The sequence below is a fragment of the Phaseolus vulgaris genome, chromosome 3, assembly GCF_051622355.1.
Source record: "Phaseolus vulgaris cultivar YP4 chromosome 3, ASM5162235v1, whole genome shotgun sequence".
Lineage (NCBI taxonomy): Eukaryota > Viridiplantae > Streptophyta > Magnoliopsida > Fabales > Fabaceae > Phaseolus > Phaseolus vulgaris.
Window position 1 is genome coordinate 40,818,595 of NC_143500.1, and position 20,583 is coordinate 40,839,177.

General features: G+C 32.9%; 2 protein-coding genes across 7 annotated transcripts; one reads left to right on the forward strand and one right to left on the reverse strand.

Annotated features, from left to right (window-relative positions):
- The first annotated feature begins 2,399 nt into the window (after positions 1-2,399).
- On the forward strand, positions 2,400-13,851 carry PHT4;5 (phosphate transporter 4;5). Of its 6 annotated transcripts, none has more exons than XM_090299448.1 (16): positions 2,941-3,556; positions 3,750-3,895; positions 5,915-6,030; positions 6,667-6,766; positions 7,024-7,076; positions 7,629-7,703; positions 7,788-7,868; positions 7,999-8,057; positions 9,500-9,561; positions 10,239-10,354; positions 11,116-11,152; positions 11,813-11,908; positions 12,283-12,424; positions 12,509-12,561; positions 13,307-13,393; positions 13,487-13,851. In XM_090299448.1, the coding sequence occupies exons 4-16, from the start codon at positions 6,737-6,739 to the stop codon at positions 13,586-13,588; spliced, it is 993 nt and encodes a 330-aa protein (XP_090155574.1). In that variant the 5' UTR covers positions 2,941-3,556; positions 3,750-3,895; positions 5,915-6,030; positions 6,667-6,736; the 3' UTR covers positions 13,589-13,851. The 6 variants fall into 6 exon arrangements, 3 of the variants coding, with proteins under 3 accessions (XP_068464414.1, XP_090155574.1, XP_090155575.1); XM_090299449.1 differs by having other exon boundaries at positions 3,109-3,556; positions 6,172-6,766; XR_016519085.1 differs by lacking the exon at positions 5,915-6,030 and having other exon boundaries at positions 2,400-3,556; positions 12,150-12,424.
- A 1,260-nt stretch (positions 13,852-15,111) lies between these two features.
- Positions 15,112-18,524, reverse strand: LOC137807598 (heparanase-like protein 3). The gene is made up of 9 exons (XM_068608316.2): positions 17,825-18,524; positions 17,404-17,440; positions 17,097-17,277; positions 16,875-17,020; positions 16,369-16,599; positions 16,102-16,294; positions 15,893-16,018; positions 15,590-15,689; positions 15,112-15,509 (listed from the first exon to the last, which is right to left on the reverse strand). The coding sequence occupies exons 1-9, from the start codon at positions 18,068-18,070 to the stop codon at positions 15,195-15,197; spliced, it is 1,575 nt and encodes a 524-aa protein (XP_068464417.1). The 5' UTR covers positions 18,071-18,524; the 3' UTR covers positions 15,112-15,194.
- Positions 18,525-20,583: the final 2,059 nt, after the last annotated feature.

Here is a 20,583-nt window from a genome sequence, read left to right on the forward strand (position 1 = left end):
TGCATTTTGTGCATGTTGAGGAAAGCCCTAATTTTGTCTTGATGGCAGGCAAAGAAAAGAATTCGAAACTCGCACGACATAACTAGGAAAGGCAAGTTGAACTTTGGAGATGAAGAAACAATAATCAAATGTAGACAGCAATTGTCCGAATATACATAAGCTTTTTGGTTCTTACTTCTGTTGTAAGATGCTCTCTTACTAAAATACTAAACTATGCTCCCTTACTTCTGTTGCCGTAAACCCCGTTTTCTTTCAAGATTCCTTCATCATGGCTCAACTCTTTATTATTATTGAGTTTACCCACTTATGTTGGATTGATTGGGTTTCAATGAGGATTATGCATTATACCAATTTCAACCTGCATCCTGCTATTTTTAAAAATTTAATTTTTTTATTTATTTTGAATTTAAAAATATGGAATTCAAAAAATATAATTTGAAAATTAAAATTTCATTACAAAAAAATAAATCTAAAATAAAAATATTTTAGAAAAAAATTTAGAACACAAAATCTGGAAATATATTATTGAAAAGAATTTTCAAATTTCAGAAATATATTGTGGAAATCTAAATTTGGAAATGTATTCTAGAAAAGGGATTGTAGAAGTATTTTTTTTATCTGCACCCTCCTTTAGGGATGGCAAAGCGGGCCAGCCCGTCCCACGTTTGGCCCGCAAAAATGCGGCACGGGTTGGCCCGCCCCGCAAAGTTATTGCAGGCTAAAATTCCCAACCCGTCCCGCATAAGAGCTGGCCCGCTGGTTTGCGGGCCAGCCCGCGTTCTTTTTTTAAAAATTAAAAATTTATTTATTTTACATTTTGTTCTTAAAAAATTGTCAGATTAAACCTATATATTTGTTATTATCAAACCTAATTTTTTTTTCTTCCTTTTCAAATATAGTCAAACATCAAAACATTAAGATAAATATCAAATATCACTATTCTTCCACTTTCAAAACATTAAAAATACCTAATTCCAAAACATTAAACATAAATATTAATTCAAAAACATTAAACATAAACATTATTGACATTCTTCCATTTTCAATAACATTGGATGCCACTTTAGAAGAACTTTCATCCATTTTTTCATAATTATAATATTCCCTGTCATCTACATATATTAAAACAATGACAATTAATTAATTAATTTTTCATAAAAATAATACAATAAAAATAAGATAACTTTTGGCTCAATTGAAGGCTTGGTCATGGGTAACTTCTAAAATACCCTTTGTTTGCTTCTCCTTTTCTGACTGGTGTCTTGCTCCTTTATCGTGTTTGAAATCGATTTAATTGGCATGACCCAGTTTAGGGTGATAGGTATCTTTATTTCAATGGTTGTTGGTTTTTGTGGGCTGTTGGGTTGGTGTCTGGGTTGGTGCGATGCGATGGAGCAGCAGTGGCGTGAGTAAGCGGAGTCGCAACGGTGTTGCCGAGAGCGTTTGTGTGTGAACCGTTTGGGAGCAGCAACTGATCCCCTGTGAGATGTGAGCGCTATTGTGTTGTGTTTCTTTCTTTGAAATTTTGTGAAAACCTAATTATGTTACCCTGCGGCTACTAAGTGCCAATTATTTTCTTGCGGGTTTGCGGGCCAGCCCGCCCCGCCCCGCTACTGGTCCACGCGGGTTGCGGGCTAATGCGGGGCGGGCTAATGCGGGTTAGCGGGTTGAAAAGTTCAGCCCGTCCCGAGTTTTTTAACTGCGGGCCGCGGGTCGGCCCGCACGGCCTGCCCCGCTTTGCTATCCCTTTTAAGATAAATTTTGTCATTTGCAGAAGTATTTTCGTTATTTTATTGAAAAATCTAGTGTAGGTTCAAATCGATTGATATGGTGTAGACAAAAATTTGTGAGTATTATGTACTTATGTATTTACCCCTCCTTTTAGATGGTATAATGAATTACTTAAATCCCTAATGTTTTTTGGACTATAAAATTTAGAAAAGTTAGGTGAATGTTTATATAAACATGAGATATGTTTCAAAAGGTTTGGATCATTTAAATGTTTTTATAATAAATAACGGAAAGGATAAAATAATTATTTTAAAACTATAAGGATGCAGATAGTGATAACAGAGTGCAGAAAACAAAAAGCCCGAAACATTACATGCATTACTATATATGTTTTGGAAAAAAAAATTATAAATATGTAAAAGAGTTTCTTCCTGTACCCTTATGTTTTTCTTCCTGTACCCCATAATTTTTAAAATTCCCAAACTAGTCTTGACTTTTTATTTGAAAAGGCCATCGTGGACGAGTTGCTCACTGTTCTTCTTCTTTCATTGGTGGCTCTGATGGAAGCTCATTTTAGCTGCATAGAACAAGATGGAGAAAGTGGGTTGCGTTGCAGAAGTGTTGATTAGCTTTTAATGGTAAAAATTGAGTTTTTTTTAAGAGGTTGGGTAGTTATGGTGTTTTTAGGTTTATGGAAATCAAGGATTATGCTACGAATGGATCAATCCAGAAGTGAAAATATGATATACGGATTAGTCGTTCCATAAGTAAAGCTTTATGTTTTCTGAATGAAGGGGTGTTCTATAAGTAATTTGTTGACTTACGAATTGCTATATCTGGAATGCAGTTTTTTGACTTACGGATTGGAGAATCCATAATGCATTTCAATCTGGATAACTTTCGGACACACTCATCCAAAAAAATTTAGATAACTCAATTCAGGACTATGTTGCAGAATCACGATTCCAAAAAACAAAAACAATAAGAATAGAATGAAGAGACACCACTAAACCACCACCAAGCGAAACACGCCTTATGGTCATGTGGGATGAGAGGAAGTCGCCGTGCACAGAAAAAGACAAAAGTATAGGAAATCTAGTTCTGTGTCTGAGTGAGGAAAAAAAAGAAGAAGAAAGAGTGTGGGTAGTATGTTTTAGGGTTTTGGGATAATTTTGTCTTTAAATAGTGGTGGGGGTGCAAGAAAAAAACGTAAAGGTCCAGAAAGAAACTCCCAATATGTTATGGAGTATGAGTAAGAGTACGCCTTTGTGCATTCGAAATCTCCATTTTGATGTGAGCCACAAGCAGCACCACTTCCGTGGCCACCTCTTACAGCATCGATATCAATATTACCCACACGCCTCATGTTTTTGTTATGTAATGACACTCCCTAACACCAAAATATTCTTTCTTTATCTTTGTTTTTTTCTTTTTCCTTTGCTTTCTGCAACTTGAATAGGCTATTTTAACCATCATGGCCTGGCTCAAGCCGAGACCAGACCATTCTTGCTTCATCTCACACACTCACAGACCATACTCACACACCCCTTTTATCAGAAAGACATCGTTTCCACCTTTTCACTTCCACCTCTCACCTTCCAACCACACCTTAAGGCTCAGAATAGTTTCTAGCGCTCAACAAAATGCCAAAGAAACCCACAGAGTGGCCAAGGCCAAAGCTCTCACGGACCTTCAAGTGGAAGAAGAGGTGGAGAAGCAGCAAGACAACTTTTCTGGGACCTGGCCACCTTGGAAGAATCTTCCCCAAAGATACAACCTCATCGCCACCACATCTCTCGCCTTCGTTATTTGTAACATGGATAAGGTTCTCACATGCTTTTGCAACCCCACAAAGTAAAATTGCTTCTTGATCACAATTGGATACAACCAAGCAAGCAAATGAAAGCACTTTTTTTGCTTGTTTTTGTTTTTAATTAAAAGAAAGCATTTTTAGAATATAATCAATGAATTGCATCATTAATTATGCATGTGATTTGATTTGATTTAATGGGGTGCAGGTGAACTTGAGTATTGCCATAATTCCAATGTCTCATCAATTTGGGTGGAACTCGACAACTGCCGGATTGGTTCAGTCCTCCTTCTTTTGGGGCTATGCATTGAGTCAATTGCCTGGGGGTTGGCTAGCCAAAATATTTGGTGGCGGGTTAGTTTCCAGTTGCTATACATGTTCTTTAGTTGCTATATTGCTATTTGCTTCCCAAAAGATTTATCTTATGTCTAGACTTTTAAGCACTTGTTGGAGAGAAAATAAGAGAAAAAATAAATGAATTTTTCCATAAGCTTAAATTAGTTTATGTACAAGTAAAACAAATTAGAACAGTTATATAAGAGAATTTCTAAATACTAACTTATACACAAGTTAATTTTAGTTTATGAAGAAGCTTTTGTCCTCTTAGTTTTGTCTCTTACAAGAAGTTTGTCCGAACATAGCTCTATTGTAGTATATAAGGAAATATTTTAGTTTAAAGTGCATTGACATTGTAAATATTCTTTATTCTATTTTTCAATCATGGATTGACATAATAATTTTTTTTTACTTTGTATTATTTTAAAAGTTATATACAAAGCATCGTTCTAAATTGTGGTTTGCAACTGTGGTGTTCTCCACAACCGCAATGACCCTCATTTTCAGTGTGATTTTCGTTCACACAAATTATCACAATATACCTATCTTCAGCATTGGTCTATTTTACTTTTTATCTAAAAAACAAAAATTCAAATTTCAATCTTCTATTCTAACTTCTAAAGTGCCAATGGTAAAATGAATGTGACCATGTGAGATGTTAGGTGAGTACAAATGACACCGCATAGTGATGCATTGGGAAGACATGAGATGTACTAATCCATAATTTGAAAAAATATTGCAACAATTAGAATAATCTATAAAATTCTTATTGCAATCATCTAATAACTTCATGCTGCAGTGGTCACAATCTGTATTGCATCTACAACCGCAATTTATAGCCATGATCCAAAGTGATCCAAATTGTAAAAATCTTTACTCTAACAATGTACTAAAATTAAACTCTCAAAGAAAACTGGAAAAGTACAATACTCCGGGATGATAGGGAGCAGACTTGAGGTCTTTAAATGACTTTTTAAGATGTTATTGGTTTTCTACTTTTCTTTGCCAAAAGAAAATGAAAACACTTGGCATATAAGTTTGAGTGAATACAGAAGAAATCAAGCTGGCCACTTTAATTTGGTCAGTATAGATTTTGTAAAATAATTCTGCTTTATTTTTCTAGTTTACCTCTAATTTTCCCTTCTCTGTTTGTGTACTTAATTTATTACTTTTAAATACGAAAAAAAATGTATACTGATGCATCTGGAAGGAACATGCAAAGCAATTGAAATGCCAAAAGAGTTTAGTGAAGCATCATAAAGTGCAACTATTATGTAGGTTCTTAGTGGCTTGTGATTTCACATTAACTAATAGAGATTATAAAGTTTGGATAGCCCTCATCTTACACATAAATTGTGGGTTTGATTTCGACCAAAGTCTAAATTCTAAGAAAGTGTGGATGTCCATATTAGATCCATTGTTAGTTAGGCCAACTGTATTGCTTTAGGATTCCTGGGTGAGGGGGTGTGGTGTTGAATAGGGCCCTAACTCCAAATGTGAAGATGGTTTATTTTTCAATAGTTAGGCCAGGCCAGCGGCATTGGCATGCTCTAAGGTTCAAATTAAGTTGAACCAAATGTATACCCTTTTGCATATTGCACTGAAGTTTTAGGCACTTTGATCTCAAGTTTTAATGTGTAGGAGTAATAAGATTGGGACTTGCACCAATTTCTGATTATTCTTTTAGGAAGGAAATGGTGGTAAATGATTTGAGTATTATCCAGCAGTATAATGTTGAATTGAAAATGAAACAATGAATCAGTGGTTTGACCGACTTTGAAAAAATCAAATCTTTAAAATGCTTAGCAACAAATATCTTGTCATGTATCTCTTTGTAATCAAGGCTCAGGATAGACATGTTAGAATATACTTGCAAGGCATTGAACTTTAATCTCACATTGGAAATACGAGATTCTTGTATGGAGTTTATAAGGCTTTGGAGTCTCCTACTATCTTTTGTGGTGTAGTTCTCCCTAGGTTCTTACCTATCTGTATCAGAGCTTTTAATCATGTCTCTCAATTGCTAACGAGATGCAGGTGGTGATACCAACGTTGCAATGTTTTCCTAGATTTTCCAAAGGGCTAGTGCATAGCCAGCCCACATGGGCCTTAGGGTTGTGGAGCGTGGTGGGATATTATAATCCAACTGTAAGGTATGAGACTTGAGTCTAACATTGAAGTGTGAGATATTATTGTGGGGTTTATGAGACCTCGTGCTCCTACTAGAATAGCTAGCTTTTGTGGTGTGCTTCTTCTCCCAAGATAATTATTAGGATGTGTCTCTCTCTCTGCAGGTAGGAATTCTCATTTCCATGAAATGGAGGCAGAACTGGAATTATCATTTTTGCATACCAAACCAAGCATTCTCTTAATGATAGTTTCCCAATAACTTTTTATAATTTAATGTCTTTTCTTTTCTAAATCTTTCTTCTTTGTCCTTTAAGTCATCTTAAAGAATACCTTTGTTATTGTGCAATGCATATTCCTCACATTTATATACGTGGTGAAATTATAATTACATTCCAAAGAGAGGTTCAAGATTACACTGAGGTATTTACAAGACGGCATTGACATATATATTGTTAATGAAATAATTTTCTGAGCATTCTTTTATCTATTATTCACAAAGGTATCCATCTATGTCTTCCTTTTATTAAATGGGAGCCAATTGAAAAACTCATGTTCAAGTCCTAAAGAAAGAGATAGTAATTGGACAATTACCTCATTCAGAGTTGGAACTAATATTTCTATTTAGTTTCTGATGTTACACTATTATCTTTCTTTTTCAGAACTGTTCTTGAGGTTGGGGTACTAATATGGTCAGTGGCTACCGCTCTTGTTCCTTCTCTTGCTGGATATATGCCTGGCTTACTATTGTCAAGGGTTTTGGTCAGTAATTTCCTTCAACCACCCAATGCATCTTTCTTTTTTGCCGATTTAAGGTCTACTTACATGCATGATTCCTCGGGTCTTGCGAAATGTTATTGTTTTGATATATTTATCTTTCGACAGGATTTTCTAATCTTCTGTGTGTGTCTATTGTGTTTCTTTTTTTGTACATTTATTGCTATTTAACCTGTACCCTGGTTAACATTTGTTATTCTTTTTCAACACTACTAAGCACTTCTCTTCCATTGCATATCTAGGTTGGGATAGGCGAAGGTGTTTCACCATCTGCTGCTACGGATCTTATTGCCAGGCACGTAAACATCCAAATATGTCAGGATCATTGATTTTCTTCTAATTAGTATTTCTTTTATGATGTGTATTTCTTTACATATTTCTTGTCATTATGTGAAATTTTTTACTATTTGCCTGTTAACTAAAATTATTTATTGTTTTAGTTCCTAGAAAGAAAATTTGGTGGAACTAAATTTTTTGTTTCATTATAAGAATCCTAAGGAACATAAAGATGTAGAACACTAACAGCAATTGTTTGGAGCTGGACAAAAATACTTTAAGTTAATCATTTCATTCACCTAAATCAGCTACCCCCCCAAAAAAAATAAAAATTGATAAAGCATCTTGCTTTATGATTTGAGGGTTAGGTCCTAGGTGAACATACTGTTATTAATTATGAAAAATAAGTCTTTATGCCAACTATGATTTTGAGTGGAAAAAATTCATACTGTTGTAAAATAGTTTGGTTCCTGCCACAGATTTTTGACAAATACTATACATGCCAGCCAATTATAATATTTTTTTTTTATCTTTTCACGTTTTAATTGGTAAGGTTCATTGGCACATGCAGGTCAATACCATTGGAGGAACGCTCACGGGCAGTAGGATTTGTTTTTGGTGGTTTGAGTGTTGGAAGTGTTATGGGGTAGGCATTTTCTAGCTTGTAGTTACGCAGGATTGTAATTTTTTTATTGTCTACTCTCAATTTTAACACTGTAATATCTGTCAGGCTTCTTTTGGCTCCTCCCCTTATCCAAAATCTTGGTTGGGAATCAGTCTTCTATTTATTTGGTCTTTTGGGGATTGCTTGGTAAGTTGAAATGACTGTCTATTCACTTGACTATCTATCAATTTAAAATATTAATTTTCCTATGTCATGCGTTTCAAACATGGTTGTTTGATTCCAATTATGACTTGGTTTATTGACATAATATTTGAAGGTTTTTGGGGTTTCAAGTTCTTGGAGGTGAAACACAATTAAATGCAAAATCTCTTTCATGTGAGATCTTTATCTATTTTAATTTTTTGTGCCTTCTTAATTTGAGCTAAAAAGTATTTTGTTATTAAATCAATGATGATAAATGATGCCTTTCTAGTAAAAGAAGTTTTACGATCTATTAGGATTGATGAGTTGCTGGAATTGATATTTATCAAGTAAATGTTTACTTTATCATCTTATCTGTTGGAAACATTTTTTTCTTTTGAAAAATACTTTGGAGGTCATCCTTACTATGGTACTATCTGCCTGCTTAATCTGGCTTGGTCTCAGTGGAGAGTTGTCACTTTTGCTTTGCTTTTCATCTTCATCAACACTGCTGCAAAATAGAGTTTTTGCATCAACTCATAGCTTGGTTTGCTGTTGTTTTTGTCAATGCTAATCATTTTGTGAATTTGGCTCTTCTAAATTGAAAAAATCACTTTAGAGAGGAAGGTGAGGCAGGCATCTCAGCTATTAATGTTAAAATCAAGGAGTAGTTTCTAACAATCGATAATTTGTTATACATGTGGATGAAATTCTTAATTGATTTTATTGTGGATGTGGAGATCTCTTACTTTTCCTTCCAAAGTGAGAGCTGACTTTAGTGGAGTCAAATTCAATAATAATCATTTAGTAGATGTCCAATGTTACCTGACATAAGATACGAGTTACCTACATATTTACCAGGTTATTCAATAATTAATGTTGAGTAGCCCCCAGATAAGTTCTGAGCTTGCAAGCATTGGTCAGTATATGTTTGGCCCTCAAGATAAAAAAAAAGTGTTAAGATGTAGAAAAAGAGAGAGAATCAAAGAACACCCTAAGGCTTTTTCTGGTAATGGAAGAATCCCCTTTTCAAATGTGAAACAGTTTTATTTCTGTCCCCAAAAAGAATTCCTATTCGTTTGTAAATTATGTACATGACTTTCACCCTCCAAACTCTTCTAACAACTATCTGTTATACCTAATCTAATTTCTAGTATAAGTATATAACCAGTAATCACTTAGGCTGTGTTTGAATAACCGTGTTGAAAGCCAATAAGATGTGAGAGGACAATGTGCTTTGAAAAGTTGGCGATTTTGATAAAACAGACAGTCTAATTGTTATAATCAATCTTCCACCCTCTGCTGTATAACCAGGATCATGTTGCTCCATTTATTCAGTATCTGTCTTCCTTCTAGAATTTACCTTAAGTTTTGGAACCTCTTGCTTCCTAACATCACGTAAGTAGTCTAGTGCTCAGAATCTGTACTTTTAGTTAAGACTTAATAAATTATAAATGAAGATAATATCTTTTACTATTCATTTTTCTTATGTTATGCGTAAAAGGCCGTTTGCATGTTCACATATAAGTTGTCTTTGTTGTTCAGTTCAGGGCTTTCATTCTTTGGTTTACTTATTTGAAGCCTTACGTGGTTAAAGTGGTTGTTTTTAACTTTTGACTTTCACTGTCTCGCTGCAGCCCTAGAACCCGTGACAAACTCATGGAAAACTTCTCTGACAGACTTAAATGGCTCTTTGAAGGTATGAGTAACGAAATTTATGGCAGTTTTGAAGCTCATTCTTTTGTGTCATTTTGAATGACCCTATGAATGATTTGGCAGTTCTGCATAATGGCTCTAGATTTTCTTATATTTTTTTATTGGTTGTTAGTTATTAGAGAGATTGTTCTTGCTTGTTGGACAAACGCCTCTATAAACACCTTAAGGAAGAAAAAATAAGAGGAAAAATTGAAATTAGTTTCTCCATAAACTAAAATTAACTTATACACAAATAATTTGTAAAAGTTCTCTCATATAGTTTATCTAAATTTTTATTTTTAGTGCATGAATAAAATATTTTTAGTTTATAGAGGAGTCAATTTCATTATCTTCTATTTTTTCCCTATAAGTGCTTTTGAAAACCCATCCAAACACGCCCATTATCCTTATCTCATTTAGCTACAATTTAGAATTGTTCAGAATTTTCATGGTAATAATATATATATCTATATGTATGTATATATGTATAGTATGTTTGTTTTTATGAATGGATGGATGTTCATATTTGGAGGTATTTTCTCAAGCAATTCCAAAGTCCAAGTATTCTGAGGAGTTTGATTTTTTTTTTTCCAGTGTGTAAGACTTACACTGGGTTAGATTGAGTGAATGCTTACAATATCTTCTAAGTAACATTGTTTTGTGTCTGTTCTTATAATACAGGATGTACCTTGGAAGGCCTTTTTCCAAAATCGAGCTGTCTGGGCTATGATATATGCTCATTTCTGTGGTAGTTGGGGTCACTATAACTGTCTATCATGGCTTCCCACATATTTTAGGTACCGTGGGAGCATTTAATGCTTCACCTGTTTCCACTTTTTATCTTTCACTGCAACCAAGCCATCAGGGAGTCATTTGTGACCTTTCGCATGAATAATTTGTTTCTTTAATTTTTTTTCATTTTAACATTTACTCATTCGTGAAATTTTGCGTACAGAAATTTAAGTAAATTATCATATCATAAATAAGCTAGAAAGAAGCTGGATTCGCCTTTTATTTACTCTAGTTATATATATATATATATATATATATATATATATATATATATATATATATAGAACTTGAGGAACCAAACTTATTTATTACATTTTAGAATTTTACACTGTCAGGCAATTTCAATTTGAAATTTATGACTTTACTGTTGAGCCCTGTTGCTTTGAGATGATGCCATAGTGCTGATCATACACTTCGACTGCTTTGTTTTTAACAAAAAAGTTCCTAATGTTAAAAGATTGATTAATTTGGGAAAGAAAGTAATTTTATAAATAATTTAGGGTTTAGCAATTAGATCTTCTGCATAAAGAATAGTAAATTCTATAGTTCTCTCACTTGAGGTTCCCCAGTTATGCTCTGGAAATTTTGAAGTTATAATTTCTTAAGTTTATCTTTTTCTTTTTCATTGTTTGGAGAGAAGCAATTTCAGCTTTAGAATTTTCTCAGGTCAAACAAATTCAGTAAAGAGTTTTATGGTACTTTGCTAATATTGCTTACAGTTTTGACCAATGGAGAAACTAATTCTGTTCATCTGTATGCTATGTAGTGAGGAGCTGAATCTAAATCTGACTGAAGCTGCATGGGTAGGACGATTATTTTTTCTTTCTTGTGTTAGTGTTTATTCATTTTATTCATGTCTTGAATAGGGAGAGTAGCAGTTTTCATTCTCTATGTCTGTCATTGACAATGAAGGAAATGTAGCAGTTTTCATTCTCTATGTCTTACCACTATTTAACAGTACTACCAAATTATGCAATGTCTTTTATTTTTCCTAATACAAATCTTCAGTGGCCTCACACCATCTCCTTTAGGTAGCCCAAAACTTGGCCAAAAAAAAAAAATGTCAGTAATGAAATAGCAAATTATATGTTCAATAATATTAAACTATTTAAACTTAATAAGTAAAAGTTTTGAAGAGGAAACAATCATTACTATGTGATATGTTCCAACCTTACTGTTGTGCCCTGGCTTTCCCTCAATGAAAATAACTTTTTTTTCCAATTCAATATGGACTTTTTTTTTTACCAATATAACCTAGTTTTCAATGGCTTTGCAAGTTCTTGACAATGTCTAATTTTAGAGGGGTGACTGGACTAACTAAACACCAGGCTAGTTGAACCTACCAGTTTAGTCCTTTTTTGAAAAAAAAGTTGATTGAAAGTTTTTATTTTTGGAGAGGGATCGTGCCTAATATTCACATACATAGAGACATAGTAACCATTGGGGATTGTTAATCATTTCAGGTGTCTATACTTCCGCCATTGGCCTCAATATTTGTGACTGGTCTTGCAGCACAGTTAGCTGACAACTTGATTTCAAGAGGAGTTGAAACCACTGTGGTATGAGAGGCACTGAAATGTTATTTGTTATTGTTGTTTATTATGTGAATAATTACTACTTATGTTATTACAACAAATGTACTCAATGGTAAAGTTGACATCATATTTTGTTAAAAAATGGAATTTGATGTTCTGTAGCCATGAGTCCTTCTCTAATGCTAAATTTGGCATCCAAACTGAATGTATACACAATGCATATTAGGGTAAAGACCAGACTACTGACTACACTCGCTGGATGTAGGCACAGTAGATGTTGTGGCTGATGACCCAATGAAGACATCTCAATGACAACTGACAAATTATTTGAACATATCTATCTTGACTTTTATTCTTAATTTCTCAGTTGCCTGAATTTCTTTAAAAATTATGTATAGGTTCGAAAGATCTGCCAATCTATTGCATTTTTGTCCCCTGCAATCTGCATGACTCTTTCCTCAGTGGATCTGGGGTTACCGCCTTGGGAGGTTGTGGGGATTCTCACAGCTGGTTTGGCCCTCTCAAGCTTTGCCTTATCAGGTACTGCTTAATCCAGCAAATATACCTGTTTGATTCATATACTTTTCTTTGCCTTCACTTTCTGTATTTTATCTGCTTCTCCAGGACTATATTGTACGCACCAAGACATGTCACCCGAATATGCAAGTATACTTCTGGTATGTGTGCTTGCACTTCTATTCTTTTATATGAAATTGAAGATTGTGAAATGTTTTTGACAAAACACCCTAAAGAACTAAGGGTCTATTTGAATAAATTTTTTCTCAAGTACTTTTAAGAGGAAAAAAATAATAAGAACCATAAATTAACATTAAGTTATGCATAAACTAATTTGTAGAAACTTTCTCATATTAATTTCTCTAAAAGATGATTTTTAACATTATAAATTATTTCATTTCAAATCTACGTCAGTATTTTCATTCTGCAGTTTCTGCACACATCTTTTGTTATTTTTAAGTCCTTCAACACTCACCCTATAAGAATCTTGAAGAAGGTAGCATCATTCACCCATCAAATTTTTGGAAAAAAAAAGAAGGGACACAGTTATTCTCTGCTTATTTAAAACTATATTGCTTTTATTTTTCTGAATAAAGGATTTCAATCTTTAAGTTATCCGGTTCATGTTAAGGTCTAATGTACTGTTAGTTTTAGTTTGTTATTATAAACTTTTGATGGACTTATGCTCCATCCTAAGTGTGAAGAGTATCCAATTTTCCCAACCCAAAAGAAATTTCTCTTCACCTAAGATGTTGTTGAGGACTAACTTGAAAATGCAGAGACTAAATCATACTCACTTTTTGCCGTTAGAGGTTGGATTGGAGCCATATCCATAATTTTTTGTAAATAAAATAAATATCTGATTTAGTTGCATCTGACTTTCTTTCTTGTTCTGTTTTCTCTCAGGGTATAACCAATACTGTTGGGGCTGTTCCTGGAATTGTGGGTGTAGCCCTCACTGGTTATCTTCTTGACATAACTCATTCATGGAGTGTAAGTAGCTGATAATGCTAGTTGTTTTCTCAATGTATATTGTATATCATCTCATCATGTGAATTTGATTTATATTCCATCTCTGGCATGTAGATTTCACTATTTGCACCATCAATCTTCTTCTATGCGACTGGTACCATGGTATGGTTGGTGTTCGCCAGCAGTAAGCCTCAAAGTTTTTCTGAGCACAACTGATTCATGTTCCAATCACTCTGTATTCGTGTGAAGCGGAATTTTGACACGGGGGCACATCCTTTTGATATATACAAATCAGATCATTTAAGTACAAAGAAAGAATTTTATAGTTATTCCTCTGTATGTATGTATTCTTGTTTTCAGTCGTAGGTTATTATAGCATTTGTACATTTTTCATAGATGATGTTATGGTGGTTGGTCACCAAAAAATGTATTGACGAACTTAAATCCTTGAAAGTCAATAATCAGTTTTCCTCTACCAACTTTTGCTGCTATGTTCTTCTCTTGCAAGTTTCAACCAGAAAGTGACCTTTGAACAATGAATAATTTTAACATTTTAAGCTATTACATCTCTCTTCAAACTCTCCATGCATTTTTTTTAATTTTTTTTTTTTTATGTTTTAGGCCATATTACTTGAGCTTTAGCTGTGAGGTCCACTGATCATTATTGATGACCTGCACCTGCCCTTCTGAGTTTTCTCTTAATCTCATTAAAAGATAGTTTTCAATTGATGATAAAAAATAGATACAAATGTAATTGGATGAAATATATTGGAATCTAAGGAAATAAATAAAAAGTCATTTCTTTATTGGATATTCTATAATGAACCAAAACAAATTTATTTCATTGTTCGGAAAAAAAGATGGAATTTTTTTTTTCTTTCAATTTTTAGATTATGTTTGTTTTGAATATAGTACCCTTAAGAGGTAAATTTTTAAGAATAAAATGGTTATTACATAATTTACAAGTTTTATTTATCATGTGCATTTCAAATTGGAGTTAAAGAAAATTTGGACTAAACAATGGAAGATAATTTATGTTCTATTTTAACAAACCAAACAAAAGATTAACTTTTTCTTTCACTTTATCCCTTTCGATTCCATCTTGAACCATTAATCTAAACACTGTCTAGATAATAGTTGAAAAAAGAGAGAAAATATTAGTGATACACTATCTATTATTATTGGAAATTATTAATAATAAGAAATTTTGTAGGTCTTATTTTTTTTATTCAATTAATATCACTTATGACTTTTTAGTTTTATAATATACTATAATTAAGTTAAAAATCGTGTTTAAGATTTTAATAATTAAGAGATAATAAAATAAATTTAATTAAAAATTGCAATGAAAAATTATTAATATAATTAAATGTTGTAGTTTTTAATAAAAAAATGTTTTACAATTAGAAAGTGGTTGTTTAGATTCATCTATAACAAAGTGATTGTTTTCATTCATTTATTACAAAATTATTAGTAATACCGTTGTTAACAAAGGACCATAAAAGAATACCTTTGAAATTATGGTCTCAAATTTAAAAAACAAGCTATGGGTTGGTAAATTAATAAAACTTGAAGCCTTAAATGTCTTATCCACAAGTGGCAAGAGATTAAATGTCATTTTCAATTTACTTGACATTTAAAATTTGTCATAAGAACTGAGTGGTAGGCATTAGAAAACAAACAACCAGTCAAATTCCTGTAGGGCCCCATTAGGGGAAGAAAAGATAAGATATCAGGAGTAAACTCATAACACAATTTTCATGTATTCATTCTATCTCTTATTATATCAAAACCACCAAGTGAAACCAATTTTCGGATTCACCTATCTGCATGCTGAAAGAAGAACATTTGGTATATGAGCAAATACAATAGATAAAGGACCAACAGTTATTGGTTTTGTTGAGTCTACATATACAGGTTCCAAAGGAGGAATTTCACCAGCTGAATTTACACTTAAAGCTTTTCCATTTAGCAACATGATTTGGCTATGTATATTTCTGTCTGGTGCTGTCAAATGGTATTCTCGTCTGGCTGGTTCATCCACTCTATGGTGAGGTAACTTGTTAAATGTTAAGTCCACGTTGACTTGAACAGAGGTGCTGTTGTCCAAGTTGAGCAATAGTATTGTGATCCCTTTCTGTAAGAGAGTGTAAGGTCAGATTTCAAGTATATCACATCTACCATATACAAATACATACACACAACTTCTTCACTTACGGATTCCTTTGCACAGTGTGCATAACTTCTTATCTTCTTTGTACCGTAGAAGGTGGTTGAAAGGACACGCCCTCCCATGAGTCGGTGCCATAGAAGTGCACTGTAAGAAAGAAAGCACATAACCACAAAAATGTACTTCAAATGGGACCCCACTTAATAAAACCCCTTGTTCTCTATAAGAAATAGGTTCCTTAATAAAGTGGCAAGCAATTAATGAAGCAAATATTTCACACATGGGATCACAAAATCTGAATTATTGATGATGATGCTCATTGTTCAACTATTAAAATCAATTTTTAGTACCTATAGTAGTCTGGATTTGGCATGAAAGTACTAGTATTCAGTAAACCATAGTTTCCTCCTATCAAAGTTTGTCTGCAGTATGTTGTGGTGTCATAAACAGCTGACATGCCAAGCTGGTCCAAATACCTGTGTTTAATATGATAGCTTTAGAAAATAAAAATGTAAGGAATCTCTTTTGATATTGACAAAGCAAGGGGAATTACACTGACCAGAAACTGTTGACAAATGCATCAGACACAAGATGATGACCACTATTATAGGCCCCTCCTGACTCACCAACCCATGATTTTACCTTGTGTGATGATGAACTTTGAAGTATACCTTTGAGCCTGTTGAATGTGTTAGCCTCTCCATCCAGATAGAAAGGGTCAAGAATTCTTTCAGTTATGTGGTCATCAACTCCTGTAAGTAGCTTTGAGTTAGAAATGGAGATTAGGAAAACATGATAAATTTAAATCCAGTTTTGGGGAAGATACCTGGCCCAAGGTTATAAATGTGGTGGGTGATCACATCTGCGGATTTATTATATTTGCTTATAAATTCCTTGAACCAATTGAATTCAAAGAAGCCTCCAGGTGCAACAACAAGTGGCTTTGGCTCAATCCCTCTATATGCACTTTGAACTATATTTCTTAAAGCAACTACATCAGAAGCATATTGATCTGCTGTAACACTTACCCCAATTCCATTTCCACACAGTTCATTCCCTGCTCGTAAAAAAAGGCTTTATTCATCAAATTGCTTATACAACAGCACAGTTAATTCTAAAGAAGCAAAGTTGTCATTTTCTTTCTTTCATAAAAAAAATTGACAATTACAACTATTTATATAAAAAACTTAATTTTGTCAGTTTAACTCATGCCGTGTGATAAAAGATAATGATAGCCTTAACCCTTAAGATATATCCATTTTCATGCCTAGTCTTATTGTTCCAGCTGCACTTGCTACTTTTACATTTGTAATGAGCGCAGCATACTCTTACCAAGTTCCCAACCATGAATGTGGTACTTCTTTCTGACAGTGTATCGTATTAAAGATTCAGCATTGGTGTAGTTCCAAGGTCCAACAGCAAAACCAGACTTTATAGATTTTCCAGCAAGAGCATTTAATCCAAAGATAGCCTTAACCCTGAAATATGCCTATCATTGATGTTAAACTTGTTAAAAACACAGTTGCCAAATCAACAAGTGAAAAATGATTTTACCCTGCTTTCTGGAAAAAGCTGTTTAGCTCATCCCACCTAGACATCGGTAAGCACCCTCCAGTGAAACCAAACATTTCATCAGCCTTAACAAAAGGAGTACAGGGTTGCCGATTATCTTCAGTTCCATATATGACCTTGTCTTGCAAAGTGCCACCTAATCTAAGTTTCAAGGATGAAAAGGCTGCAAAACATTCAAAGGCAATGATACCTTAATAAATTCCCAAAACTACAATGAATCATTCAATAAAAGAACTGAAAAACGAAGTAAATTGCTGCGAAAACAACCCAGATGTGAATCCTCTCATACCTTTTATAGCATTCAACAAAGTTTTGCTGTTGAGGTCCTGCAACAGATAAAAATTATAAGATGTAAATTCCCTCTGACATTTAACAACTATATCAGATTCTGAAGTTTGTGACATGACTGAAACCTTTATTGGTGGTAGAGAGGATAATCTCATCATTGCATGATCAGAAAATTATAATTTGCAAAAATAAATAAATGTTTTTGCAGAAATTACTTTTCAGCTGAGCTAAGACAACCTAGACATGCATTCTAGATAGATTCCAGCATCATTCCGAAGAGGGAAAAAAATTAACCGAGCAGAAAATGTTATTTACAAATTAAAAGGAAGAAGATGCAAAAACCATCTTATTATTCTGAAGAAAAAAAAAACTTTTGGCAGATTCAGAAACCGTAAGAAAAAACAATAAAAAATGGAACTAACCAGATTAAGCAGAGAAGCCTGACCCCAACTACATTTTCCATAGTCACATTTCTGAGGAGGCCACCAATCCAGAGTTGCACAGATAAAATCATTATCAATCCTTCCTATAGCACTTTTCCCATGAACTAAAACAATCCCTTTCTCAACTGCTCCTCCTCTTCCATACACAGCACCCACTCCAATGAAGCTTAAGCTTGCCAAGTACATCCATAGACACAGACCCAGAAGCCTTATCTGACAACCCATTTCCAGATTCAGCAAAATTCAAGATCTTTGTGGCTTTTCTCAAATGGGCTGCTAAGAACTCAGGCTTTGCTACAGCAGCAGAGTTTATTTGCTGACCACAGAGACAGAGGAGTTCTGATAATATAATGACATAAAACTTCCTTCACAGGAAAGTTATGTCATGCCTGGCTGTTGCAAATGCTGTTGGAAAGACACTTCATTTCATGTGTACAATGCAGCACTTATAAACTTCAGAATGCCTACTCCATCTCATCTTTTTACACATATCAGTTTCAAAAGAATCTTTATCTCCATAACCCAATTAATAAACACTCAAGGCTTATTTTTAATAATGCATTAATTATAATATAATTATTATTCCCAAATTAGCATTAGAAAAATGCAAAATCTCCTTTTGCATGCCTTCTCCTCCAGCTCTCTATTTTTCTTTTAATTTCAATAATATCCTTAAAAAACTAAAGTTAACAAAATGCATATTAACTTCCTTTTTTATAAAAATATATATAAACAAAAAAATTTAAAAACTCAAGATGTCTCAAATAAATATTTTCTATAAATAAATAAGTTAATAAGATGTCAAGTTTAAATTAAATTATTTAAGTTAATTTGTGTTATATAAATATAAGTTAATATTGATTACATTATTTCTTTTTGAATAATGAAAAACCTGAATAAAATAAAACTAAAAAAACGTATTTAAAAAATATGTTTAATTTTTTATATATATTTTTAGTTATTCTTTCAATATGAAATTAGAAAAACAGTGAGGTGTAAAAGTATAAAACAAAACTAAAAAAAATCTTTTCTCGTCAACTTTTTCACAACTCAAATGATTGAAATTGTTCTCTTAATAATAAAATAGAAAATATGTGGCTGAAAAATATATGAAATACAATTAATATTATTTAAAAATGTGAGATTATCTATCAATTTTTACAATTAATACAGCATGTGAAGAGGGAGGCATGGAGGTAGAGAAAAAAATTGTGTTAGAAAAATTGAAAAACTCATCTCGTATGAAACTGTCCCTTTTATTGAGCCACTTGCTTTGTTAATGATTAATAATGAGCAAAATTCTACTTATTTTAATTAATTTAAAGTGGTTTAATTTGATTATATCTTTATTTTCGAGACACTGTAATTACTAACCAATTGAACTTTATTGTTTACCATAATTACAGTGATTTATTATTTATTAATTATCATAATTAAACCAGTTGTAGACTTCCTAGTTAATCACTGTAATTACTAAACCAAACGAACTCTATTGTTAAAAAAAAATTATAATTTCCTTTTTTGCTTATACTTTACTTATAAATAAACTATGCGAATACCAGTGGAGAAAACCATCATTCCATCCATGTTAGTGGTATTTGACAAAAAAATTATAATGATAGCTATTTCTAAAAGTAAATAATAGTAGTATTTTCATAAAAAAAAATAAGAAAAGAATGGTAGGTCTATGTAATTTAAAGAAAATATCTACTTGTTTTCAAGTGAAGTTTAAATTTCTAATTTGAGAAATTTATAATTGAAGAACAAATAAACGCAACTTTTGTTGCTAGTGGGGTCACGATCAGGAAGAAAGTACAAAGACGGTGAAACTGCGGACAAAGAAAGTTTCTCTGTTTTCAACCCCAGAGAAAACAACATCACCACTTGCATTCAACAAAGATCAAAAATGGTATCACTTATTTCTATTTTGCACTCCGCAACTCGAATATTGCATTTATTCTATGTTTTGCTTTGATAATTTTGATCATATCAACATATTCTTTATAGGTTATATTAAACAGTAATCATAAATTTTAAATCTAAATCAATTTTATAAAATTAATTTATAAGAAGATATACACTCACATATATTATTAAATATTTTTCTATAACTTAACTCTTTCATGATAAATGGTTGTGTAACGTAAAGATATGGATATGATGGTTACGCTTAACCATCTTCATGTGACATATAATTTCATTTTTTATTTATGTTAAAGTGATTGAGAAACTTTTTAAGCTCTGAAATGTTTGTTTGCTAAATCCTTTAATGTCAATATCTGGTAATGACGGGAACTTGGGATGAACTAAGCGAGGAAGGGTTGATTTGGTGGTTGCATTCAGACATTGCTCTCATGGCCACAACTTGTTCTCTTAGATTGCTATTGGATAACGTTTTTGTGTCAAACAATTTTTATGAGGTTTTGATTACAGTTTAAAATAATCATTTTCTGTTTTTGTTTTCTTCTGACACCATCATGTTGAACGCTTGCATCACCTATATCAAAATCTTTGGTCCAAAAAAAATTATCTGATTGAGTTATATTTTGTTTATTGTCATTAAAATGATTAAAAATATAGGACTGCTACAATCTTCACAAGGAATTTTCAAAACAGATTCTTGCTGGTTCTGTGAAAGTAAAATGGTTAGCTGGCATAAGAAAAAAGAGACCAATGGGTGATGCATATACGTAAGGCTTCAAAATATCAACAAGGCTAACACGAAGTCCTGAAATTGG

Bases quoted from the DNA above. Each gene is read 5' to 3' on its own strand.
- LOC137807598 (XM_068608316.2), bottom strand. From the start codon at position 18,070: ATGGGTTGTCAGATAAGGCTTCTGGGTCTGTGTCTATGGATGTACTTG. The intron at 16,295-16,368 runs GTATCTTCCCCA...AGCTACTTACAG, and splicing joins CATTTATAACCTTGGGCCAG to GAGTTGATGACCACATAACT. The intron at 16,019-16,101 runs GTCAGTGTAATT...TATTAAACACAG, and splicing joins GCATTTGTCAACAGTTTCTG to GTATTTGGACCAGCTTGGCA.